This window comes from Liolophura sinensis, chromosome 6 (assembly GCF_032854445.1).
Source record: "Liolophura sinensis isolate JHLJ2023 chromosome 6, CUHK_Ljap_v2, whole genome shotgun sequence".
Taxonomy (NCBI): Eukaryota; Metazoa; Mollusca; class Polyplacophora; order Chitonida; family Chitonidae; genus Liolophura; species Liolophura sinensis.
In genome coordinates this window covers 12,452,804-12,480,344 of record NC_088300.1, presented here as the reverse complement: position 1 = coordinate 12,480,344, position 27,541 = coordinate 12,452,804, and the positions used below count along the sequence as shown (strand labels likewise).

The window sequence follows — 27,541 nt, the reverse complement described above, 5'->3', positions numbered from 1 at the left end:
CGGTACTGTTTTAGAGTGAGGTGTCTCTGGTCTGCCAGAGGCTTTTCTGGAATGAACCTGCTGAATGATTGTGATTTCTGGACAGCTACATGTAAGGCTGATTATTCATAATACCAACAGGCTTCCAATGTGTAGGCAATGTTAAAAGAGGAAATTTAAAGGAGTAAACAAATGCTACAATACAATTTTAAGCAAGTGAGAGGGATGGGCCAAGTTTATGTGGTTATATTGGTGCTTTCTTCTCAGACACTAGGGCCTGATCGAGGTGAGGATTCAAACCCGGCCTGGCACATGTAATTTGTAGATCCCATCCCACCCCTCTCCCTCAAACCCCCACCCCCACCTCTTACCTGCTCTATCTGCTTCTGGGACCTTGGTGATAACCATGACGGTTTGCAGCCTTACACAGTGGTTCTTATTTTATGATACTATTAGAAGACCAACAGTCGGTACTTTTACCAGTACTGCCGTTACCTGTTGCATTTATCATGATGCTTTAAGACTAAATTACTCCCTTTCACATATGAATCCCTTGAATTTACAACTAAAACGAACAAACAGAATTTGTCGAATCCAACAGACAGAAAGATGCAGTATAAATTACCATTTTACCATGAGACTGACCAGTTGCTCTAATCAAAATTATACACACTGTATAATACACTGTAAAACTACATGTAATTCTTTCTGAACACTTACGTTTCCACAGAATACATTTACCACTACAGTAATTAACCTCATCCTTTATTGTATACGTCATCACCATAGATTAAACTGTACAGAAGAGTTATGTCCCCTAAACTGCACTTTTGGGTTTATGAACTTAAATGACCAGTAGTAAATGCTTCTTAAAATCTATATCTGGCATGCTAATAAGAATTGCCAACAATGTCAACAAGAATGAATTCCAAATGAACTTAGAATAGAACCATTTAAATTACTGACAAAATCTCTGTTCCAGTGGGAAAATTTACTGGACGGTCAATTACAGCACTACATTTGGGAAAGGCTAACAGGTCATGACTTTTGTAACTTCGGTTCGCACCGAAAGCTATAAAGCACAACTAACTTATATGATTTCTACATAATCTGATTATCTATGCAGATGTGAGTTACAACACTAAAACATCTCTTTATGAAAAACTATAGCATAGTTACTCTACAGTTATCTCACCTGATGCAAAGCGTTGTATTGAACGCTGGGAGTGTGCCGCACAGCATTGTCAATTGAGATTGGACAATGCTTACACAGCTAAAGATTTAAAAAATTACATGTATCTCACATTTACCATAACATGCAAACTTGTGGCACAATACAATACTTTTACTCTAGATTAATAATTAAAAAAGGGTCCCTGTAGCATTTCACCACATTATCACAAAGACCACTTGTCTTCCACCAAGATATTGTGTATATATGTTCATGACATGCAAGGAAAATGTGAAAAAGTAACTTGCCAAAACTGGCAGCCATCATATAAGTGAAAAATTTTTGAATATGGCATTGACAACAATCGGATAAATCAGCAAAGTGACGTGAATGAGACTTGTTCTTGGAGCATGCTGGGTTAAGTTGCACGCAGTGGAAGGCTTGGATGTTGACATGAACCACAGGGATCAGTAGCTGCTTGACATTTTTGCTCATGACCCTTGATGTGATGTATTAGCGTTTAGCGCAGTACAGAAGAATACTTCACATGTGCAACTGCTTTTAGTGTTACGGGTGAGGGGAACCAATCATTGGCCTGTGCAAATTAAGTAAACTGATGAATTTCCTACATAATGTACATGTCAAGGTAGAGTTTCACCAGCAGGGCAGTGTTTGTGAAGATGATGTATGAGTGAGTGTAAGTGTATCTCCAATCAAGCTAGAGTTTCACCAGCAGGGCAAGTTTGTGAAGATGATGTATGAGTGAGTGTAAGTGTATCTCCAATCAAGCTAGAGTTTCACCAGCAGGGCAAGTTTGTGAAGATGATGTATGAGTGAGTGTAAGTGTATCTCCAATCAAGCTAGAGTTTCACCAGCAGGGCAGTGTTTGTGAAGATGATGTATGAGTGAGTGTAAGTGTATCTCCAATCAAGCTAGAGTTTCACCAGCAGGGCAGTGTTTGTGAAGATGATGTATGAGTGAGTGTAAGTGTATCTCCAATCAAGCTAGAGTTTCACCAGCAGGGCAGTGTTAGTGAAGATGCTGTATGAATGGGTGTCAGTGTATCTCCAGTCAAGCTAGAGTTTCACCAGCAGGGCAGTGTTTGTGAAGATGATGTATGAGTGGGTGTCAGTGTATCTCCAGTCAAGCTAGAGTTTCACCAGCAGGGCAGTGTTTGTGAAGATGATTTATGAGTGGGTGTCAGTGTATCTCCAGTCAAGCTAGAGTTTCACCAGCAGGGCAGTGTTTGTGAAGATGCTGTATGAATGGGTGTCAGTGTATCTCCAGTCAAGCTAGAGTTTCACCAGCAGGGCAGTGTTTGTGAAGATGCTGTATGAATGGGTGTCAGTGTATCTCCAGTCAAGCTAGAGTTTCACCAGCAGGGCAGTGTTTGTGAAGATGATGTATGAGTGAGTGTAAGTGTATCTCCAATCAAGCTAGAGTTTCACCAGCAGGGCAGTGTTTGTGAAGATGCTGTATGAGTGGGTGTCAGTGTATCTCCAGTCAAGCTAGAGTTTCACCAGCAGGGCAGTGTTTGTGAAGATGCTGTATGAATGGGTGTCAGTGTATCTCCAGTCAAGCTAGAGTTTCACCAGCAGGGCAGTGTTTGTGAAGATGCTGTATGAATGGGTGTCAGTGTATCTCCAGTCAAGCTAGAGTTTCACCAGCAGGGCAGTGTTTGTGAAGATGCTGTATGAATGGGTGTCAGTGTATCTCCAGTCAAGCTAGAGTTTCACCAGCATGGCAGTGTTTGTGAAGATGATGTATGAGTGAGTGTAAGTGTATCTCCAATCAAGCTAGAGTTTCACCAGCATGGCAGTGTTTGTGAAGATGCTGTATGAGTGGGTGTCAGTGTATCTCCAGTCAAGCTAGAGTTTCACCAGCAGGGCAGTGTTTGTGAAGATGATTTATGAGTGGGTGTCAGTGTATCTCCAGTCAAGCTAGAGTTTCACCAGCAGGGCAGTGTTTGTGAAGATGATTTATGAGTGGGTGTCAGTGTATCTCCAGTCAAGCTAGAGTTTCACCAGCAGGGCAGTGTTTGTGAAGATGATGTATGAGTGAGTGTAAGTGTATCTCCAATCAAGCTAGAGTTTCACCAGCATGGCAGTGTTTGTGAAGATGCTGTATGAATGGGTGTCAGTGTATCTCCAGTCAAGCTAGAGTTTCACCAGCATGGCAGTGTTTGTGAAGATGCTGTATGAATGGGTGTCAGTGTATCTCCAGTCAAGCTAGAGTTTCACCAGCAGGGCAGTGTTTGTGAAGATGATTTATGAGTGGGTGTCAGTGTATCTCCAGTCAAGCTAGAGTTTCACCAGCAGGGCAGTGTTTGTGAAGATGATTTATGAGTGGGTGTCAGTGTATCTCCAGTCAAGCTAGAGTTTCACCAGCAGGGCAGTGTTTGTGAAGATGATGTATGAGTGAGTGTAAGTGTATCTCCAGTCAAGCTAGAGTTTCACCAGCAGGGCAGTGTTTGTGAAGATGATGTATGAGTGGGTGTCCGTGTATCTCCAGTCAAGCTAGAGTTTCACCAGCATGGCAGTGTTTGTGAAGATGCTGTATGAGTGGGTGTAAGTGTATCTCCAGTCAAGCTAGAGTTTCACCAGCATGGCAGTGTTAGTGAAGATGCTGTATGAGTGGGTGTCAGTGTATCTCCAGTCAAGCTAGAGTTTCACCAGCATGGCAGTGTTTGTGAAGATGCTGTATGAGTGGGTGTCCGTGTATCTCCAGTCAAGTGAACTTCATGTAAGATTGTATGTTAATGGTTCTGCAAGTAGCGGCCACCATATAATACCACCAAGGAAGGCATGGTTCTGCAAGCTCTGTTCACTACATATTGCTGGTCTTATGGAGGCATATGGTTCTACAAGCGCTATCCACTACATGTTGCCACCCTTGTGGAGACATGCATGGTTCCCCAAACACTGTCCACCACATATTGTCAACAAGGGAGGCATGGTTCAACAAGTGCTGTCCACTACATACTATCACCCTTATGGAGACGTGGCTCCCAAAACACAGCCCACCACATATCGCCTCCACGGGAGGCATGTCTCTACAAGCACTTATTGCTACCGTTATGCAGGCATGGCTCCTTTTTTTTTTTTTTTTTTTTTTTTGATTGGTGTTTTACGCCGTACTCAAGAATATTTCACTTATACGACGGCGGCCAGCATTACGGTGGGTGGAAACCGGGCACAGCCCGGGGGAAACCCACGACCATCCGCAGGTTGCTGAAGACCTTCCCACTTACGGCCGGAGAGTAAGCCAGCATGAGCTGGACTTGAACTCACAGCGCCCGCATTGGTGAGAGGCTTCTGGGTCATTACGCTGCGCTAGCGCGCTAACATACTGAGCCACGGAGGCCCCAGCATGGCTCCTCAAACACTGTCCACCACATATTGCCTCCAAGGGAGGCATGGTTCTACAAGCGTTTTCCACCTCATATTGCCACCCTTATGGAGGTATGGCTACTCAAACACTGCCCACCACATATTGCCTCCAAGGGAGGCATGGTTCTACAAGCGTTTTCCACCTCATATTGCCACCCTTATGCAGGCATGGCTACTTAAACACAGCCCACCACATATTGCCTCCAAGGGAGGCATGGTTCTACAAGGGTTTTCCCCCTCATATTGCCACCCTTATGCAGGCATGATTCTGCAAGAACTGTCCACCACATATAATCAAAGTAGAAAAGAGGAATGATTTAAAAACTGGTCAAATGAAATTGATATCTCTTCGTAAAATGTTGAAGTTCAACGTGTTGGAATGTACATCTACCAAGGTATTATACCCACTCTAACGTGGAAATATTTCTTGACACATGCATAAAATGTAGTACATTTGACATGAAGATACAACTTCAGTCGTATAATTCCTTATCCCTCGCTGGAGCAATGGTCTAGCCTGTTCCTTGTTAGATGGGTCACTAATCGGGGACTCGTGTTCTGTATACTCCAGTCTACATGTCTCTCCCTGAGGAGTTATGTCAGTTTGTCAGAACCCGGAATGGTAATGTGAATTATGTGCTTTCCTGCAGGCTTTGCCATGACAACCTCTTCACCCATAAACCCTACCTCTGTCATACTGTCAGGTGAAATATTCATACGAACGGCGTAAATCACGTCTTTAATAAATAGTGAGGCATTTCAGAGATAAAACATTTGTGTAATGCACATAGTGGTATGGTATTTTCTGACACTGTGTTGTTATGTGTGTAAAAAAAAATATTCGGCACTGATTGTATTTTGTGTAAACATAGCTCTGGTTGATTTGTATTTGTTTTCTTACAAAATGCAGTGAATTAAATGTAACAGTATGTATACTGTTGTATACATCCTCTTGACTATTAGCTGAACTAGAAGTGCCTGCAGTTTCACGGCTTCCAAGCAGTCTTAATTTACAAATGGTTTCTAGCTTCTGCTTCAGTTCATAGCAGTGTGCGACAGGACAATTATTGTATTGGTCGATGCTGACAGTAGAGCACACAGTATTTAGCTGCCCATTTTGGGAAATCATGGATGGTTAACTAGATCCTAGGTTAACTGGGTTAAATACATGGGCTTAATTTTTTATTTGTGAAGTAGGGTGATGTCATGTAGTGAGAAAACTGTTGATGACAGCTTTGTATTTTTCAACCCACGTCAAAAGAGCATATTTTGGGCTACAATTTGGTGCAAATTACAAATTTTAAACTCTTGTTGTTTTTGGATAACAGGCCATTGAAGTTATGGATTTTAATGTATTATTAAAACTTCAGGTACCTGTATCTCGTGACATGCGTATGATATGTAAGAAGGATCCATTCAGTGGTTCGTGAGAAAATGTTTGCTGTAATCCATTTTGTCTGCCTAGAAGAACAAACTTCAAAAGTGTAAAAGGTAAAATCTGCAAAATTTCAGATAGCTGAGCTGCTTTGGCTTCCAGCTTAGAAACCTAATGAACAGCCAAACAGAAATATATTACACTGACTTTTATGAGTAGACTTGGTGGTGGTCTTATTTTTGTTTTTATACTAAAAGCCTTAAAATGTCATGTTGGAGTGTGTAGGTGTTTTCAGAAAGACTTTGTACGAGCTGTTGGCAAGATATCCATGCAGCTCTGGAAATTGCTTTTAGATTCCAATTTACTTTGAAGAACAGCTAACTTATTCACAGTTACAGTACATCAAGTATTACATTATTGGAGGAGGCTCAAAAGAAACATATGCCTTTGAAGAAAGACATTGGATATTCTGATATTTTGATAAACTTTTAAAAAGTTGATGACCAAAAGGACTTCTGGAGCTTCTGTATTTAGCACAAGAAGATTGTTTCTTGTCATGGTGGATTGTGGAATGGTGACCACTCCCCCCAGCCCTTTCCCATATTGCTTGTAATAGATGGATGGGAGACACAGTGTCTAGCATCTGCGGAGGGCAGAAAGGAATTCGGGAAAAGAAGAGAGACAAATGTCTGCCGTGATCACCTGTCGGATGGTGATCTGTACCAATTGTCAACGAACATTCATGCAAGCCCATGTCTCAGTCGAGGACACTGTCTGTTTGATAGCATCAAATATTGATGACTGTCTGCTAGAAATGCTTGTCAGATAGATAATATTGTTTGATGATCATAGCATATTGAGTTGAAAGTGAAAGTAAGTAATCAGCTAATGAAAAAATCGGTTAATATACCAAGTATTTATTTATTTGATTGGTGTTTTACGCCGTGATATACCAAGTAAAATGGTCTGCTAACCTGTACTTCTGTGTGTGTGAAAATGTTAACTGGCGGCTGAGCAGAAATCTTTAACTTGTCTTGAAATGAATTCTTAAGCCAAAAAACAATAGAGAATGCTTCATCTTGTATTCCAGCTGAAGTATTCTTTCTTGTTTTTGAGTCAACATTACTCATGTACAATGTCAAACTGATGAGTGGAACTACTGGTACACATTTTTGTAATTTTTTCTCTGGTATACCTGTGGAAGATTTTGAAAGAAAAAGGCTGTCCATTCCAGAGATTATAAGCTCGCTACACTGATTAATCTTGCGATCGTGAGCAACTGTCCCCAGTTGGGTGCTAGTGTAAAAAGATCAATGCAGTTGGATTCAACTGGATGCTCTGTATCGCAGAAAAGATCGAACATGCTCATCAGCAGTTGTCATTGATTGCAAGACGACATGCCAACTTAATCCAACTTTTGATCGGATGCTCCCTTTTGCTTCAAGATGCTTCGGGTGTTCAAAATATTCAGTTGCTCCCAGATGCAAGCTTAATCTACTCCAGGTCTTATGTTCGTAGGCATTCACAAATATCATGCTGAAGTCCTACTGGCTTTATGGCAGGAAGGTTTGTTAGGTTTTGGCAAGGTGTGATTGTTTCTCTTGTGTCAGCTTCACCCATTGACTGCTGTCATATAAGAACAGATGGTACCATGGCAAAATTAGTAAATTGCTGAAGTCAGTAATGTTTTTGCTTAAATCCAACAAGGGTTGTTTCTTTGAAAACCTGATAATGATGCCTGAGCCAGAAGTTAAAGAATTAACTTGTGAAGTTTCAGAAACTGGGCTGATCAGGTTCCCAACACAATTGACATGCAGTGTTATGTTTTCTTTGCATGTAAGGTCTTTCATGATCGTGTACGGTCGATAGGTCTGTTCACATGTATTTATTTGACTGGGGTTTTTATGCCGTACTCAAGAATATTTCACTTGTACGATGATGGAAACCGGGCACAGCCTGTTGAAACTCACAATGATTTACACGTTGCTGGCAGACCTTTCCACGTCCGGTTGGAGAGGATGCCAACATGAGCTGGTCATGAACTCAGAGGGACTGCATAAGTGAGAGGTTCCTAGGTCCTTGGTCATGGTGTGCTAACCACGTCGGCCACGGAGGCCCCCAGTTCATATGCACTGTGATGATGAAGCCATACAGTGGTCATTTTGCCATTGCAATATGTGCAACTGCCAGTGTTAAGCAGTAGTAAATTTGTTAACTGTTACAGGGCAACCCACTGGTAACTTGTGTCCTAAATCTCTCTGAACCATCAATGCATCATTCCATGTTCACTGCTGACCCAGGTGGAATTCATAGAAGTCCCACTCTTCTCCCGGGGAGGAACAGAAGGCGTGTGGTAAATTACTCACATTGCATGAACCCAGAAAATACGCTCTGAGTTAACTAAGCCCCTTACTTAATACAATTACAGGGCCTTTTATCCATTTAGTTTTTCATTGAATGCTTTTTGGATGTCTTGCAAATTAACTTTTATAGGGAAATTTTATCTTGACATGAATACATTCTACTTAAATTTCAAGCATTTATTCACTAAATATCAAAAATGGCATTCTTGTAATAAAGAATTCAGTTCATTATAATAAAGATTGAGATTGCCTTTATTGTCTTCAAAATTCACGCATTGACCTTCTGTGATGAAAGTTTTGAGTGGATTATCTAGGGCAAATTGGTCATCTAATGATCACACTCGGTTTTAATTAAGCAGGCACATTGATTTTCTCCTCCTTGAAACTGAATACCATCATTTAAGTGAAATAATAATCAATGAGCTTGAAAACCGATCCATCAATAAATCACATCAAATCGATCATGTGGTATATAGAATCAGTAGTAGCAGTATCAGTATGATAGTAGAATCAGTATGCTTTAAACACAACTGTTTAGAGTCAAATCTGACTTAAACAAGCGATCCATGTTGATAATTGCAATTAACATTCAATGTCCGAAACAACCTAAAAAACAAATTCTAAAGGGAATGTAAGAAATACATGTAATATATAAATATTAAGTAAAGCTAATTACATGTTTATATTCTAGTATTCACATCCTATCCAAATCCAAATTTAAGGACACCATCCTCTTAAACATTGATAGTCTGTTTTTGAAGGCTTGTTTTACACATGCTTCTGTAAAACAGAACTTCTCTTGTTTTGTGATTTCCATCTTGGATCTGTCACCGTTAGGCATGTTTGCAACTTGTTCTTGTGTCAGTAAATATCTTGTATCGATTTGATGAGAAAGAAAGCAATTTCTAGGTCGAACATTTAATATAGAATCTCATTCGTACTTCGATTTCAGTGTACTGTTCATAAGAGCATCGATGTAACAAACATGAAGGATTGTTCGATCTCTAGCCTTGGGTTCAGCAGAATTAGATATAGCAACTATGACACCTATAGCAACTATGGTGTGAAGGCACTGTCCATATTTGCCAGCCAGTTTAGTGTTACCTACACTCAGTGTTGGAGTGAGTGAGTGAGTGTTTGGGGTTTAACGTCGTACTCAACCACTCAGTGTTGGATGTCATATGCCTATAATATTGTCTGTCTCCCCTGCATCATTAAAAACTGTCGACACCCTTTATAACTTGACAGAAAAATCTTAAAACTTTTCAAACACAGTATTTGAAAGGAAAATTTATTAAACAATGCTGTTACAATGCTCATTTAATGTGCATTAAATATAACTTTGACATTTGTACAGTAATTTCTGCTGACAATTAAATAATATGAAACAATGTTCTTATTGCGCATCAAGAATTAGACATAATTTATTTATGAACTAGAAATTTGCTTCAATTGTTTTCCTTTGGACAAGATAAATTATCGAATAAGCATGAATGAAAAAAGGACACCATCCTCTTAAACACTGATAGTCTGTTTTTGAAGGCTTGTTTAACACATGTTTCTATAAAACAGACCTTGTTTTGTTTTGAGATTTTCCATCTTGGATCTGTCACCGTTAGGCGTATTTGCAACTTGTTGTTGTGTCAAAAAATATCTTGTATCGATTTGTTGAGCAAAAAGGCAAATCTCTAGAAAGAGATGTTATTTGGATAGAAAAATGAAACTTCCATAGCTTTTTTGTTCTGTCTTAACTTGTTTTATTACGCCAGCTGACTTTCTGAGGGATATTCCTGACGGATGTCTGGTTCGTAAAACTTACTGAGGGATATCTGGCTGGTAAGACTTACTGAGGGATATCTGGCTGGTAAGACTTCCTGACGGATATCTGACTGGTAAAACTTCCTGACGGATATCTGGTTGGTGAAACTTACTGAGGGATATCTGGCTGGTAAGACTTACTGAGGGATATCTGGCTGGTAAGACTTCCTGAGGGATATCTGGCTGGTAAGACTTCTTGACAGATATCTGGCTCCTAAGAAATACATACTTGAGGCATTTATGTAAGCTTCATAATGGCAATCAATCCTACTTGTTGATTTCTGTTTTATCATTCCTTCCTGACTGCGAATGAGTTTTAGCATTTCATGCACGTGTAGATTTCAATATAACTGCATGCATCCAGGGATTTGAATGGTAACTGTGAGAAAAAAATGAGAAGGCTGATATGTGAGGTTGTGTTTGTAGAGACCAGCGCGCAGACTGAAACAATAGCTCTGGCTAGCCTTACACTGGCAAACAGCTATTTTTTATTGATGAGGAAATCTTAATTAGTTTCCTTTCTTCCACCAGCTTCAGAAATAATAGATGAGGTAAGTGGCCATTATATGCAGATGTCTTGACGATTGTTGTGTGGTTGTGAGCTACAAGTGGGCTTTCTGCACAGGCTCAGTAGACTACATATTCCAGTAATTCTTTGACCCTTTCCACACAAAAAAACATAAAAATGCTAAGGTTCAGTTTATGTACTCAGACAATGTAATTTCAGGGAGCAAAAAAGCACCTGTGGTCTAGGATGTTACCCTTTGGAATTTGACATTTATCACAGACGTATCTGTCCAGACGTAGTAATTGTTTCCAGAACGTGTCATGAGTACGTGTACATGCATGCTTCGTGGATACTTCGTGGATTACATATTTATATGGTGTCTGTTTGGGCAGATATCAACAGAAGGGATCTGTATGTCATTGTAATAGTAATATTAACTACAACTAGTTATAGTCTGAGGTACACTTAATGAATTATGAACGGGCACCTATAATTTCAAATATTTTTCAGCTGTATATATATATACTGGTGTATTCATGTACATGTAATTTATAATTACGTTGATCACGTGTGCTGTTGTTTTGGTTAATTTTACCTAACTTTAAGGTTTTCTGATGTATATAAGGTACTGGTACATTGCTTATTCACTAAAAGTGGTAACAGCTGTTGTGGTAATACTGCTCGGAGTTTGAATTTTTTTATGGTAATAATGAATGGACCCAAAGGGGGCCCCAGGTCGAGGCTGTGCGGTTAAGTGCTGACGCCCTGGAATCAGTGGACAATGAAGTTTTCTGTTCAATTTCCACTTATTTATTTGGGGCATACAAAGTGTTCTTTAGATTCCTTCACCTGGTTTGTGGGACTGGCTAGGTGGGTGCATACGAGCAATCAGTAGCACTCTGTGGGTGGTTTTGTATGAAGTCTGTGGCTTTCCATTAGTGTATGATTTATACACATTAAACATCCCGGTAAAATCTCCTGAAAAACTTGGCCAGTCTTCTACTTGGCCAGTAGTTCAATCAGGGCACAATTTTCTCACCCCATTAAGTTGATCTCTAATAGAGTCACTTGAGCGAAATCTTGTGCATGGCATTAAAGGCCAGTTAAATTAATGAATAAACCTTTATGGAAGTTAAATAGTAGATATATTGTGGAAAGTGATGAATCATCTTCCCTATATTTGTTAAAATTAAATATCTATATACATATTCACTTTGTTTTACCAATGCCTATGAGAAAACTGCATGTCTACAACATCGTAATGTCTCTAATATGGTACCTCTTAAGCAAATTATTGTCTAATAAATTGTCAATAGGTGGTTGAGTCTCTCATTGTCCTGGTAAGATAATAAGGTGTGTCTTCCTTTCTGGTTTGTCTGCTTTCCTATACAGACTCTGGTAACGAGTTCTCCTGTCTTTGATTCTACAGGAGGAAGTTGTTCGTGTAGTTTACAGCACTTTGGATCATGGGATTGCGCATCAGTTATATCACTACCAGACAACGGAACCATTCCTTCTGCCCAAGGTAGGACATTTGTCAATTAATGCCAGCCTGGATATCCTACTGTGTGTGTTGAATTAAGGGATTAATTCATTTATTGTTTATTTATGGGGTTGTCCGTTGTTGTGTTGCCTGGGGGTAAGGTTTGCTTAGTTACAGTTTAGCCAAATAACCATTTTTATGTGCTGAAATTAATTCCAACTTTTTTGCATGTGTTTTTTCTTTCAGTGTTTATTTTGTGTGTATGTATGATTTTTATGGTACCTGGACAAATGAACAATAGATTCGCAGGGAATGCAGTGAAAAATTTCACAATGGAGAAGAAAAATGAGAACAGTTCTGAATAAAATTAGATACATGTTTGAATCAAAATGTGAAAGAGAGATTTTGTTATGGTATACATCGTTTTGAAAGGTCTGAAGGTGAATGATCTATAATGTCCGCCTGTTACCATGACAACTGGCACAGAGTAATGCAGTAACTTGAACTCACAAGTGTGAAGTTTCCCCCATTGTCATTTGAGTGATGCCTGTTCCTTTTCTTCAGCATTAGCTATAAATGTTGTATTTGTTTTAAAAAGAAGTTCTGAACTATTTTGTTGACTTGTCAAGGGAAATTGATATAACATGGTTCAGCAAACTACTTTTTTGCATGCAGGGCTAAGTAGTCACTTTAAGAGTAGTCTTTTTCAGGTTCTTCATATGTTTTCATATGTTTTAACAAAAAGAGATGCATTTGTGTCTGTTCTTTGTTACCAGGGAATTACATGGCCACACACATTTTGGGGAGTTTGAGGTTTATTGTTTTTAGGGGAAACTATATATGTAGGAATATATTTGAAGGTGAAGAGTCTGTACTCTGTACAGTTCAAGTGGCTGTACGCTTTGGCTGTAGGCTGACTTATCAGTTATCAGCTATGGCGGCATTAATATCAACTGTTGTTGAAGTACATTATTATAAAGGTAATCTATTTTTGTAAATGCATCATTCTGTAGATGTTCGTCTCTAAGTGGGCTGACATGAGATTTAACCGAGGTTGAGTCGTGCACAAAAGATGGCACATGCTCAGCACTGAGAGGCAAGGAAACAAGACACGTTGGTCAGGTGTCAGTATAATGTGACTGGGTGGGGTGTCATGCCTGATGTCCTCGGCATGATACATGTGCTTCAGTGGTGGCAGCACAGACACCCTACAAAAGAAGACACAGTATATGTACCCCAAGAATCCAGGCATACATACATTCTCTAACTTCTTCAGAAAAATGAAGTTTAATACTTTAAAAATCGTCCCAGTGCAACATTTAATTTATACAAAGTGACAGGAGTGCTCTGATGAATGTTTACAGATCGCACATTGTTTATTCAATGAATGCATGTTGTGCTGTCATCATTGAGTATACTTTTTGCGAAGATGTAATTTATCATGAATCTAGCTGTCATGTATTTAGTTTTCCATGTATGTAAATGTAGACAATACTTGTTCATCAATCTATTGATTAGCGATAACATATAGTTCACAGGTTGTTAGGGATGTCACTGTCCATGATCCATGAATGTCACATGAATGAAATTTGGTTGAGTATGACATAAATCTCCCAGTAAATACATATAGATAAATGGAGTGCAGCACCTAGATGTAGTGACATGTCTTGGCATGCTGACATATATATTTGTCATATACCATGAAAGCTCAGAGATTGTCCATTAAGGAATGCTGGGCAAGAAGTCATTTCACATTGTTGGTATTTGATTTTCTTGGATGCGGACAGTGTTATTTCCGGGATTTTGATTTATGAAATCAAATATGCTGGTAGTGAACATGAAATTTATATACTCCAGTAAATTGGAGTGTTCATAAAACCACATTTAGGTGTTGGATAGAACACAGCAGTAAGCTCAATTTTAGGGTAGGTGTTATTGATTTTTTTTCCAGAGCCTACCTCCTGTCTGGGGCTAAGAACATATGTACCTGCCTTTAAGTGTTAGTGTCATAAGAAATTCATGAGTTTAATTTTCGTGGAAAAACTTCAGGCAGCTTTGCAGATTGAGCGTGCCACCTTGAGAAGAAAACTTGGTGCAGTTTAGGGTCTGCTATACTAATATGTTTTCGAGTTGTACATGCGTGCAGTTGCAAAACTAAATTTTTTCTGACTTCTTGAAAACAAGACTGAACATTTACATTGTTAGGACAAGAGAAAACCACCAGCTCCTTGAAGCTAATTCACAATTTTTTTTACATGATTTCAAGCACAGATACCGGCCCGGATAGCACAGTTGGTAGAGCGTCCGCTTCGGGATCGGTAGATCCAGGATCAATCCTAGATCAAGTCACACCTAAGACTTTAAAAGAGGAAGTTGTAACTTCCTCGCTTGGCGTTCAGCATGAAGGGGATAGTGCAACGACTGGTTGACCCGTATCAGTATAATGGCTTGGGCGGGTTGGCTTACTTGCCTTCAGTAAGTCGTCTCAGTGAAGCAGCACTAAATAAAAGAGCGGTGGAAATCCGTCCTGCAACAAGGAGGCACATTACACGTACATGCACCCTAATGATTCCTTCGTCGTCATATGACTGAAAAATTGTTGAGTACGACGTTAAACCCCAAGCACTCACTCACTCACTCAAGCACAGATTATACTCTGTTGTTGAGATCAGTGTGTTTTCAGTAGCTTCATTTGGTAGATGACTCGAGAAATAAGAATAAGAATATAGTATAGGAAGCAGTTTTTATCTCTTGGCCAGCAATATGGACATTTGTCTGGAAAGAAATGAATGGACAAGTAAGAATGATCTATGAAAGAATCTACTTGAAGAGCTATCCATACTCCACTTCTGAGAGACACTATAGACAAGCTAGACCATTGCATGTACAGTCAGTTTAAAAAGTAAATCTTTATATCCTATTTATAAATCTACCCTATTCCCAGTGGTCATATAGTCTGACTGACTTTACAGCCTTGAAATCTGTACCCTTTGACACACTCATACACATACATAGACCTTGGGGCATCTGAAATATCAGTCTAGGGCTCATGTTTGCACTGGTTCTTTGTGGTGAGAGAACAGCGGCCATCATGGCGTCTCAGTTTCTAGCCGTGATGTAAATCTGCCAAATAGAGGATTTGAAAATCATGATAAATACCAACATAGGACGTCTGATATGTAATCTGACTGAGTTAAGTGAAGTGAAGTGTTGTGGATAGAGCGTCTGTGTGTCTGAGGTGAAATTGTAGTGGTTTTAGAATTACACACATATATGTTGAGTGCTGGGCATTTTCCCCAGAGCTGCAGGTTGATCTATTTTTTCCTCTCTTGGCTGAGAAAATCCCATAAACTTAAAAGCTTAACTAATTTTATTGTTCAGAGAGTGTATAACCCCTTGGTACACGTGCCCTGGTGTGGATTTCAACAGTGATTTTGTTACAGAAACTATAAAAGGTCCTACATTTGGCTTCTTTTCAACTTGAAATGTACAGGCATGTGTGTTTTTTACAGCTTCGTCAAACGTGCCCTAGAGACACCGCTTTAGCTCTAAACTTATACCACATGTACAGGTAGGCATTGGAAAAGACCCAATATTCATTTTGTTTGATTATGTATACTGCAAGGCAACACTCAGTAGTGCCTGCTAAATTACGTCATACAAGTGCGACCTTTACAAGCTGTGAGAGCTTTGCCATTTAGTTCAGTGTTCAAAATGCCACATGAGTAACAACAAGAGTATTGCATTTCCCCACATGCTCTTCTGTAAAAACAGGTTGTTCAATAACCCTGGGGTTAGTATTTTTTAGGTTTCTAGACGATTTGGTCCTCAGGAATGAGTGAATATAGAGCACCAGAAGGTGGGATTTTATACCCACTGAAAACAGCCATATCTGCTCTGGGTCTCGCCATTTTACAGCTGATAGCTGAGATAGGAAAACAGCTGAATTCCACAATGGCACCTGCGCATGCACATACAGTACTTACTTAGCAATTGTAGAAAACTCATCATACATGTATTATATTGTACACGACTCTGTTCGGAATGCAGACAACAGCGTGTACTGATAGTTGTCATTTCATATAGGTACCGTAAAGCCACTGATGCAAACTGCACTTTTTCCGTCAGATTCGACCTGTTCGCTCGGGGTGCGGTTATGAGTTGACAACAGAATGTTGGGATAATATTTCAGAGTAATCTGTAGATGCATGGTGTTCAGCCCGAAAACAGCACGTGGCACTCAGCATGAGTCTCGGGAGAAAACAAAGATGGCGGACATGAGGCTGAAGCGTTCAGATCAGCTGAAAACAGATATCTTCATGAGGCAAAACGTGTTTTTATTACAGGAAAATAAAAATATGTCTTATACAAAAAGATATTGTTTTGGCTTTTTCTTTGTCCATTCTTTTGTTATTTTAATTTTGTGATACAAAAGCCTTTGATGTACGCACATACACTGCCACCTGAACAGTTGTGGAATGTGAGGTAGATTGAATTATCTCCCCCTACTTGACTAACCTGTAGCCATGAGCCAAGCAAAATATGCACGTGTTCAAGCTCTTATAATTTTTTACCCGCAGTGTGAGAAATACTATGTGATTTGATAACACAGACAATAACTACTAGAATAGATATTTCATTTTACATAAGGATAAAAATGATAATGCTGAATTGTGACATCTTCGATCAGTCTTTGAGAAAACTCAAAGGCATATCATCCATGTCGAAAGCCTTCGGAGTCTGAATCTTCATCCTCAAACATAAAATCTGTGTGGTCATTGTTATTGTCACCTTTACCCTAGTCTTCAGCAGGCTAACCTGTCCAATGGATATCATCTGCTGTACCATCCAAAGATGTGGAAATGCAGCCTTTTCTCTTGACTGCTCAGATAATAATGGCAGGGTCTAGTTCTTGCCCGGCCTTGAGCAGCCATTCACAGATGACTGGGGGGTCTATCTTCTTCCTGTCCCTGCCTCTGGGGTAGAAGTAGTTGTCTTCAGACATCCACTCAGCTCACAATTGTTTCAGTTTCTGTTTCATGGGCTTGTTCAACAATACAGCAAGGGGTTGTAGCATGGAAGGCATCCCTCCTGGTATGATAGCCAGTGTTTTATTGTGTCTGTCCCGCAGAGTGGCCTTGATCTTGTCAGACTTATGACACCTAAAGGCATCGAGAACAAAAAGGTTCTTTCTTCTCAGTATACTGCCTGGGCGCTTTTTCCACACTGTCTCCAGCCAGTCTGCCATGATGGCATCATCAAACCACCCATTGGGATGTACCTGGACTACGATTCCTGCTAGGACATGTAATTTGGGAAGTGTCTTCCTCTTGAAGACGATGTACATGTATGTTGGTGGTTTTCCCACCATCAATGGTGCAGGGGCAAGCGTAACTCTAAATCGTCTTTTTTTCATTTCCAGTTGTACGGATGGATACTGTTTTAGACCCACATACTGAAATGGACGTATCCACTGGTGGGTCAAAGGTCAGTGGTGTTTGATCTGCATTGCCAGTCTTGTCCAACACATAATATCTCGTTTTGCGGGCTGATGAATTTTCAGAAATTCATTATTCATCAGGTTTGTCCTACGTCGGACAGATAGATTCTTCCTTTGCACGAGTATGCAACGACGATGTATACGCCTTGAGGTTTTCGGCTCCCGGGTTGCACTTGGAGAGTGTCAAGGCTCTTATACCGACTTCCACTGTTGAAACAGACAGGCCTTCCTTTCTTTTATCCTTCATATATTCCAGCAAATATCTCTCAATCCCAGGGTACGGAGGGCTACTTCCTGGGCAGATTCGTCGGTTCCTGGGCACCTTCTCCAGTTTACTTATGCCTGACATTAATCTCGCACGTGGTGAACTCTCATCCAGCGGTGCGGTTACAGTGAGCGTCAGCATAGCAAATGGCCTGCAGTTTTTCCTTTACTGTAAGTGTATGGTGTCTTGACATATTTGCTTTTGGGGAATCATCTTCATTATGAAATTATAGAACATTTTCGCTACTTTTATATTGTAAAGAATTACAGCCAACTCCACCACAGTTGTATCTTTGTGTGTGTTTTGGATGCAGTTAGCACTACATGGAAGTTATTTCATGCAGCCTTTCTCTGTATATACATGTTACACTTCAAGCCGGGTGATGTACCTTGCTGATTGTATGAAAAGGTAAACCAACAAAGCCATACTAATACTAACTTCATGCATTGTTCATATACCCAATGCAAGTTAACCAAAGTTGTCTACACTGTTTATTTACATTCATCACGCTGCGCCCAGTCGAAGGTCGGCACCATTCACAGTATGGGCCATCGATGACTTTGCGCGCTGAGTGATCTGATGTTCCATGCAGCTGGCCCGAGTTTGCCTTGCGGCTTATAGGTTGTTACAGGTGTTTTTGCGATTTAACACTCAAAATTAACACTGCGGCATGTAGGAGGATGCAGGATGTATCCGTGGCGTTACAGTATATATGCATTAGAGTCACTCGGTGGAATTGAATGATACCTATTGTGAAACGGAAAGAGGGACAGAATAGTAAATTAGAATGGATCTGCGAACAGCCTGAATCCCGGATCGGATCACTGACGTTTTCCCCTTCATGTCCTGTGTTTGTTGACACAGATCAAAGATTTTCAGCACACATAGAGCACGTGTGTAGCACTTTCCACTCAGTGATGTTCAGCTTTATACCTGTAACGGTTTTCTCTCACCAGACCTCCAAATATGGTGGTGCTTTTTCGCATTTTGATCGCAATTTGCGGCAAAACTATACGTCGCTGGAAAGAAATAAGTCCAGATTCATGATCAGGACGTCAAACTACGTCGGGTAGTATGCTTACAATGTTTGTGCCTTCATCCTAGTCGCAAATGCATTTAAAATGCATCATATGGACATCAAAGTGCCAAATACAGCAAATCGGCCTTTGGACAATATTTGAAGCACTGCAACTCCCACATTTATTGACACACTTCCATGATTTTCCGCACGCGTACAGTACCCATATAGCCCTTTGTACGTGACTTCCAAATATGGGGGGACCGGCCCGGATAGCACAGTTGGTAGAGCGTCCGCTTTGGGACCGGTAGATCCAGGATCAATCCTTGATCGAGTCACACCTAAGACTTTAAAAGAGGAAGTTGTAACTTCCTCGCTTGGCGTTCAGCATGAAGGGGATAGTGCAACGACTGGTTGACCCGTATCAGTATAATGGCTCGGGCGGGTTGGCTTACTTGCCTTCAGTAAGTCGTCTCAGTGAAGCAGCACTAAATAAAAGAGCGGTGGAAATCCGTCCTGCAACAAGGAGGCACATTACACGTACATGCACCCTAATGATTCCTTCGTCGTCATATGACTGAAAAATTGTTGAGTACGACGTTAAACCCCAAGCACTCACTCACTCACTCCAAATATGGGCGAAAATTGCACTTTTTTGCACTTTCATAGCAATTGGCGACAAAACTGTGCGTCGGAGAAAGGAAAAACCACCAGATTCGTCATCAGAACATCCAACTACGCCTAGCAGCCTACTTAAAACCTTAAAATTCACAACATTTTCATCGCCTGACAAATTGGCTAAGCTGGGATTGAACTCTGACATGACTGACAGGCGTCAGCGATAAGAGAAAAGAAAGAAAGAAGAAAAATCAAAGTTTGTACTTTCATGTCTCAATCCACGACCTGCCACTGCTCTACTGATATCTAGGCTGTTGTTAGATACTCAACACCTGGACCACGTCACATGGCGATGTCTGTCAATCATCCTGGCCTGGTTAGCGTATAGTAAAGAGGACAAGGCCTGTGCAAAACAAAGCTAACTTTTACAGGTCCACATCGTTTGCTGTTGTAGTTAGAATTCTACGCCATCTAATAGAGTACTGTATAGCTGAATGTCATCGTACAACTGTTTCGGGAGATCACGGACAGTGTAGCCAAAAGCATCAGATGAAATACTACAAACCCAGTCCAGTCCCCCATCTAACTCCATGTTAAAGGAATAGGATTCCCATCTTTTTCTAAACAAAAAACGGTGTTGTCATTTAAACGTTTCTAGCGAGAAAACTATTGATCGGAGCTCAAATCCGTTGGCAAATGCTCAAAAGAGCATGTCTTGGGCTACAATTTGGTGCAGGTTGCACATTTCTAGTTCCCATAGTTCTCGAGTTACAGGTCATTGAAATTACATAAGTTTTTTTAGTTTTTTGCTTATCTCAAAAAGTTACACAGATATGCAAAAAATACAAGCAGATTCGGAATCAGCAGCTCAAGATACATCAGAGTACGTTGAGAACAAGTGAACTTTCAGAACTTTTTGTGATGTCACAACTTCGACCAATGGGGGGCTTCCAGAGTTTTGACCCGAAGTGAGCTGCATGTCAAATTTGAAAACAGTCGGTTCAGTGGTTCTTGAGAAGAAGATTTTTAAAGGTTTTACACAAAATTCAACATGGCGGCCGAACCACGTGACATAGAAAAAAAATGGAGAATTTATCCCGAGATATTCACCAACAGAATATATGAGAAAAATTTGGGACCTCTATGTTGAACGGTGTAGGAGTTTCCGTGCTAACAAGGTCGGTGAAAAAAAAATAATAATGATAATAAGAAGAAAAAACAGAATGATTACAATAGGGATCCCGTTCGGGAAGAACAGGATCCCTAATAAATCTTAAATCTTATAATAAACACACTAAGTGTACAGTTTAATACAGGGTCAGGCTATAGTTTACCAGTCCATATTGCCAGTGCTGTTGGAAATGCCTAGACAAAGATCGAATTCAGCAAATTCACCGTCTGAAAACTCAGAATCTGAAGTCTGGCCAGAGATTTTAGTGTGGTAAATCGGAACTTCAAAGTCGTCAACTATGGGTACAGACTGATAAGGCAGTATATTTGCTTCTGAATTACTTGAATCCCTTTTGAAAATGACATCGTTTTGATACAAATTCCCGGGTTATATAGGCCAGCTAGACTTGGAGCGGCCATCTAGGATGTCACCCTCTGAGTTGTACCGTGGGGCAGGCAGCAATAAATGTGTTTTTTTTTTTTTTGGGGGGGGGGGGGGGGGTGGATTTAAAGCCATTATTAAGATTCTCAGAAGCCCTCTGGGTAACATACGGTTTAATCGGGTTGTCTTTATAACCAGGATAAGTAGCTCAGTCTGGACGCTAATTCTTTAATACCTCTTGACCGTTTAGCAATCTTCATCAAACCTATTTCTCTGCGTTCTATTCCACTTTTGTCGTGAATATAACGACCAAATATAACAGCATGTTAGACATTTAAAAAGCTTTATCAAACACAGAGGTTGGTCAGTTTCTTACTTGCTGGGTTTAGTCACAGTCTCTCATATAAAAAGAGTCTGAGAGGGAGGAAAAAAGATGACAGAGTAGGAGGTCTGATGAGGCAGGCGTAATAAAGCCTTTGGGTGGTCATTTCTTACTTTTCAAACTTTTTTAAGTCAGTTAAGTTATATATTTTGTGCCAAGCTTATTGACTTAATATCTCCTGACCACTTAGCAATTTTCATCAAGCCTATTTCCCTGTGTTCTATTCCACATTTTTAGTGAATATAATGACCAAAAATGACAGCTTGTTGGACATCTAAAATACTTTATCAAACATATGGGTTACTCAGTTTCTTACTTGGTCTGCCCAGGCACAGTTTCTAATAAAGAAGAGTCTGAGAGGGAGGAAAGGAGATGACAAAGTAAGAGATGTGATGAGGCAGACATTATAAAGCTTGTATGTGGGACGATTTCAGCCTATATCCAATTCTCCTCATTCTTGGAAACCGCATTTTAAATACTCTCTGATCCATCCTTTCTAGTGCTGCCTTTGTAGTAGGTATGTGTGCCTGAAGACGGCCAAATCTAACCTTCGTTCTGTTTTATACAACTAATTCCCGGCCCTCACATAAACATGTGGTACCTTTTTTATGCCTGTCTGCCTTCGTTTCTCTGTGAAATTCTGACTTGGTCAGCACAGCACGCCATCTATAAATCATTCATCAGAAGCCTGTCTAGGACAAATGCTTCATTCATTCCCCCTCCCCCCCCCCCCCTCCCCCCCCCTCTGTTCATCTGACCTTTTAGATGTGTCTTACAGATAATTTGTAAAGTGAACATATAAGGCCATTCTGAGATTTTGTGTGGGTCTAGTAAACATGAATGGGAGAACCATACCATTTCTTCCATGGTGAGAATTAAAATCCTACTGGAAGTTTTTTTGTTTGTGCTGTTTTGTTCTTAAAAAGGGCGTATAGCTTCATTCTACCCTACACATATGTGCATTTCCAATTGTGCTCAGAGGAGAAATGATTTTCTGGTGGTTTTGAAGCAATTATGATGTTTTATCATCGTTTTTTTTGCTTGAAATTTGTAGCTTACATTTTACCTGGATTTATCCCACATGAAGACTTATTTTTCCATTCTTTGTCATATATGTAAACACAAGCTAGACATGTTGCATAATGTGCCAGGAAATTGCTTTTCACTTACTTTGTTGTTATCAGTCAAGAATCCCTACACTTCTGGCCACCTCTATTAAGACTTGCCTATAAGTTACTTATATAGTAATTAATTCATGTAATTCTGTCTGCGATAGGTGGTACTTTCCTGTATCTGCTTTTCGTCTTTATTCAGAGGGTGTTAACTGGCCTCAGTGGGAAACCCTGGAAGTTGTTGTTGATTTATGTGATAAGCATGTTGTCTCAGGCCTCGTTGGGGTTTAATAACTGAGTTTGCAAAGTTTTGAGTGGAGAGGAAACCTCGCATATGCTGGGGTAATATTCTCAGGTCACATGTGACTTTATTATTGAGATCAGGTTGCAGTGAGCACCTGTTGACATGCACTGTGGTGATTCTTCAGCGTATACGTAGGGATGAGGCCATGGTCTAGTGGTTACACACGTTACAGGTGCTTGCCTTTCAACTGTTCAATAGCTAGGACACAAGAGGTGCTGGCTCAGTCCCTGTCTTTGACACAAGTTTTAGATTCCTCCTCTCTCACTTCTTGGTGACCACAAGCGATGACAACGTCTCATATTTATTGTAGATCAGGCGTCTCACACCGATCAGGTGCACATATCATGCCATGTGGGAAGGGTTGTTAGTATCTTCCCAATGGATGCTGCTTAGGTGTGCATATCATGTCATGTGGGAAGGTTGTTAGTAACTTCCCAATGGGTGCTGCTCAGGTGTGCATATCATGTCATGTGGGAAAGGTTATTTGTGACTTCCCAATGGGTGCTGCTTAGGTGCGCATATCATGTCATGTGAGAAGGTTTGTAACTTCCCAATGGGTGCTGCTTAGGTGTGCATATCATGTCATGTGGGAAAGGGTTTTAACTTCCCAATGGGTGCTGCTTAGGTGTGCATATCATGTCATGTGGGAAAGGTTATTTGTGACTTCCCAATGGGTGCTGCTTAGGTGCGCATATCATGTCATGTGAGAAGGTTTGTAACTTCCCAATGGGTGCTGCTTAGGTGTGCATATCATGTCATGTGAGAAGGTTTGTAACTTCCCAATGGGTGCTGCTTAGGTGCGCATATCATGTCATGTGGGAAAGGTTTGTAACTTTCCAATGGGTGCTGCTCAGGTGTGCATATCATGTCATGTGGGAAAGGGTTGTAACTTCCCAATGGGTGCTGCTTTACTTAGGGCATTCTGATTCTCCCCACCCATGAAACTGATGCAAAGTTTTTGAGAAATGTGTGAAGCAAGTTAAATAAATAAACATGTAAATAAATAAACATGGCTGAAGTTTATAATTTATTAAAGATGTGTTGTCCAGATTGCCACAACGTTAAACTCTAGGCCAATCTGTGAAAGTGTTTAATATTCAAGAACACAGCATTAGTTGGTCACATCTCTTAGTTAAGGAAATGGAACAATTAAAATGAGCTATTGAGAAAATGGCATTGACGAAACAATCACGTTGACAGGATGAATCCAAACGCCCCCATGGACCAAAGCCCCAGTGGACAAAAGACCTGCAGATGAAAACCTGGCAGACAAAAGCCCTGTCATCTTAATTAACCTGCAAAACATATCCGAAGGTCTAACAAACGTGATGTCGTTTTTGTTGACGGGAATCCGCATGTAGTGTGACTTTGTTTTCGATCTAAAATTTGTCATCAGAGTGCAATTCACAGTATCAACACGTGTCTGCCGTAAGGTAAGCATTTTGATTTGGTTACATGCATCTTGGAAAGATCAAAACAGGCACGTTTTGTTTCTTCTGGTTTCTGACGTTAAAACCATCACTGCTACAGGTATTTTGTCCACCGGGGCTTTTGTGCATCTCCTGATTAAACGACTTTCCGTGAATTGTTGATGTTTTGTGTTTCAACAACTTGTTATGTGAAGCATATATCGCCTTAAGTTTATCATCATTTGTACCTCATTGCACAGCTACATTGATGCCAACATTAATTCTGCTATGCCAGCTGAACATTTGAGCCACTTATGGTACAACCTTTGTACATATTCAGATGTATGATATCTGTCAGTGTCAGCTACAAGACAGTATCCTACCGTGTCTACCCAGGGATGTCGTTTGTTTCAGGTGTTAGATTTCACATTAAACTATGTGTAAAAAGAAAAAATTGTATTATCCACAGAAAAGTGGTTTATAAAAAAAAACAACTCTTTCTCCTTCTTTCAGAAGAGATACATTTTAATAGCTGCATGTTTGTTCATTAGACTAAGAAAGGCACTTCCCTTTTGTACACCCAGCCCTCACTCTTGATCTAATGTTGATGTACGTTTATTAGTAGTTATGGCACTACAGATGACTTTCGGTGTAAGAGAATAGTCTAATTAGTTTGTACATGTAACTTTACTACCCATACCATTACCTCCTTATGGCTAAATCATTACTTTCATTTTGGGAGATGGGTGCTATTAAACTGACAGGCTTAAAAAGCAGCCATTATTGCCTCGGGGGTGTAGTGTATCGCACACGTGGATGTGCCAGTTTGGCTTTGTCCAGTATTCCTGCTCTGCATGCCATGGTGTATTGTGATGCAATTTGCATTCAACAATCATCTGATTTGTTTGGCTCCCAGTTGATAAAAGAAGAATAACAGAAGAAAGAAAGTGTCCCTGTTGACTTGGATAGTTAGAGTGCTGGCTCCCTACATCTGCCTGGCCCTTGACAGATCCACCATGTGTTTGAATGTGTAGCTGTCAGTGCTTGGAATGTGCTAGTCAGAAGGTGTATATGGTATAACGTATCTTGTGAAGGGTGGCAGATTTCTACCATCCTTAACCGTGACCACCATCATGCTAGTAATAATATCCTGAATGTGATGTTAACCTTCAACAAATAAAAGATAGAATTCTAACTTCACTAGTTTTGGCAACTACAAATTCTTTAAAATAAGCACCATTAAATAAAGTAATTAAAATGCATTAAGAAAATTATATCATTTTCATGTTGTCACAGGAGGGTGGCTGATAAAGGTATTTTTCTAAGTATTTCCTAATCTATAGGGAAATTAGTGGAAAATATTGAAGGATATCAAAAATGGGATATCTTAATTGTCATTTATATTCAGTTTAATGATCATGTGCAAATTTACAGAGCGAAATGTTATAATAACAGTATTTCAGTATTATAGGTGTTAATTTAAATTTTTACATGTGCATAAACTGTTTTAGGCATAGTTTTTCCAAGATTACTGAAGTTTATTTTTGTTTGGAGGGCATAAGATGGCCTCCCTGTTTTTCTCTGGATGATCTGATTTTCATCCCTGAAACCAGTTACTATACTTATAGGAATTCAATTCACATATGCTTCTCCCATGGGTGTGTTTGAATCAGCGAACATGTGTCTCAGAGTACTGTTTTTTTTTTGCAGAACCTGTCTTGTTTTTCCACTGTTTGTGCTTAGCAAGTCATTAATACAGTTCTTTTACATTACCAGCGTTCCGCATCTGTGGGTATTTCAAAAATATCTCTTTTTTTTTTAAATTTTTTTATGGATTTTTTGAAGAACAAACAGTTTAATGATGAGGTTTTGGTGTTGGTTTACCATTAGTCCAGGTTGACCTTAAGTGCTCATATTGATGCTGTTGTACAGGAAGCCAATGAATGGACGTGTTCTGATAGATACCTGGAAGGAGGGGATATTTTGTCAGGACCACAGTTATTTACATGCTGCACCTCAGTTTGTCAAGCTGAGAGGATAGAATGATGCATCAATTCAAAAGTCAATCTACTGCATGTAATCCGATCCCTTTGGGGGCTCGTTATGCGATATAAACGGACCTATTACCATGGATGTAGTTTAGCGCCAAATGTTTCATTTGGCTGTTAAATTACTAGAGTGATCTTTGCCGAGGTAGCTTGATTTTGTGATCTCATAAAAGTTCTTCTGTTACAATTTTATGCTGCAAGAGGTAACTTTTTTTGCATGATTTACGTTCAGTTGTGTGCAGCATGCGGCTTTGAGCAAGTATTTATTTTACAACAATTCTGACGTGGATGCTTTTTCATCTCATTTAGTTTTGCACAGAATTTATGTCTTGTTGCTAATTGTTGACCTGCGAGATTGAATCCCAGTGTTAGCATTTTCTGGGTGTCCCATTTTCTGTCATTGAACTATGCATGGCTGAAGATTAGAAGGATTCAATGTATCCTTTATGTGAGCAATGTGAACATTCCTAATTTGTGGGACATGCACGCAGGATTTAAATGGAATAATGGCTGCGCAATCAGGTAACCATTTTCACAGTTGATTCTGCCAGTCAGATCAGTGCAAGTTTCAATGCCATCCTCTGTGGGGCTATCTCATTGTTCCTTGAGATTTTTATTCTGTTTCACATTGTGTGGTAAATCATTACTGTTTTGAGTTCTGGGGTATTTTAGGCCTGCATGGCTGCCTTTTCGTCAGTTTTTTAGTGAATTGATTTCATTTGGTTTTGTTAATGCCCCTTTTTACCAGCCAGAACGTATGTTTTTGTTTCTTGCTCTTGTCTTTTTTGCGAGTGTTTTTTTGTGTTCTTTAAAGAAGTCAATAAATTATTAACAGATTTTTGTGAATCTTGCTTCAAACTGTGGCCATAAGCTTAAGGAGAGGAATAGGCCTAGATAAAGTGTGCTTATGTTTTAGGATTGTGTGACTGAGTACATGAGTCTGTGGGCTGCCTTTTAGTATTTTACACAGGATCCTCACCAATTCATTCACTGTGAGTTCCAGTCCAGCTCACGCTGGCCTCCTCTCCGACCGTACGTGGGAAGGTCTGCCAGCAACCGGATGGTTGTGGGTTTCCCGGGGCTCTGTTGGGTTTCTGCCCACCAAAATGCTGACTGCAGTCCTATAAGTGGAATATTCTTGATGAAATAAATAAATAAATAATGAAATTTAGGTATTACTTGTCTTCATGTTTCGAGAACAAAATTTCAAAGAAAGATTGATGTGATCTAAATATCCTGCTGCATTT

At 40.0% G+C, this 27,541-nt stretch overlaps 1 protein-coding gene across 1 annotated transcript in view; it reads left to right on the top strand.

Moving 5' to 3' along the window:
• The window catches only part of LOC135466902 (UDP-GalNAc:beta-1,3-N-acetylgalactosaminyltransferase 2-like), a 215,209-nt gene that overhangs the window by 65,247 nt on the left and 122,421 nt on the right, over window positions 1-27,541 (top strand). Inside the window, exon 6 of the mRNA XM_064744655.1 lies at window positions 12,033-12,128. Coding sequence (XP_064600725.1) covers window positions 12,033-12,128 — 96 coding nt within the window. The remainder of the gene's footprint in view (window positions 1-12,032; window positions 12,129-27,541) is intronic.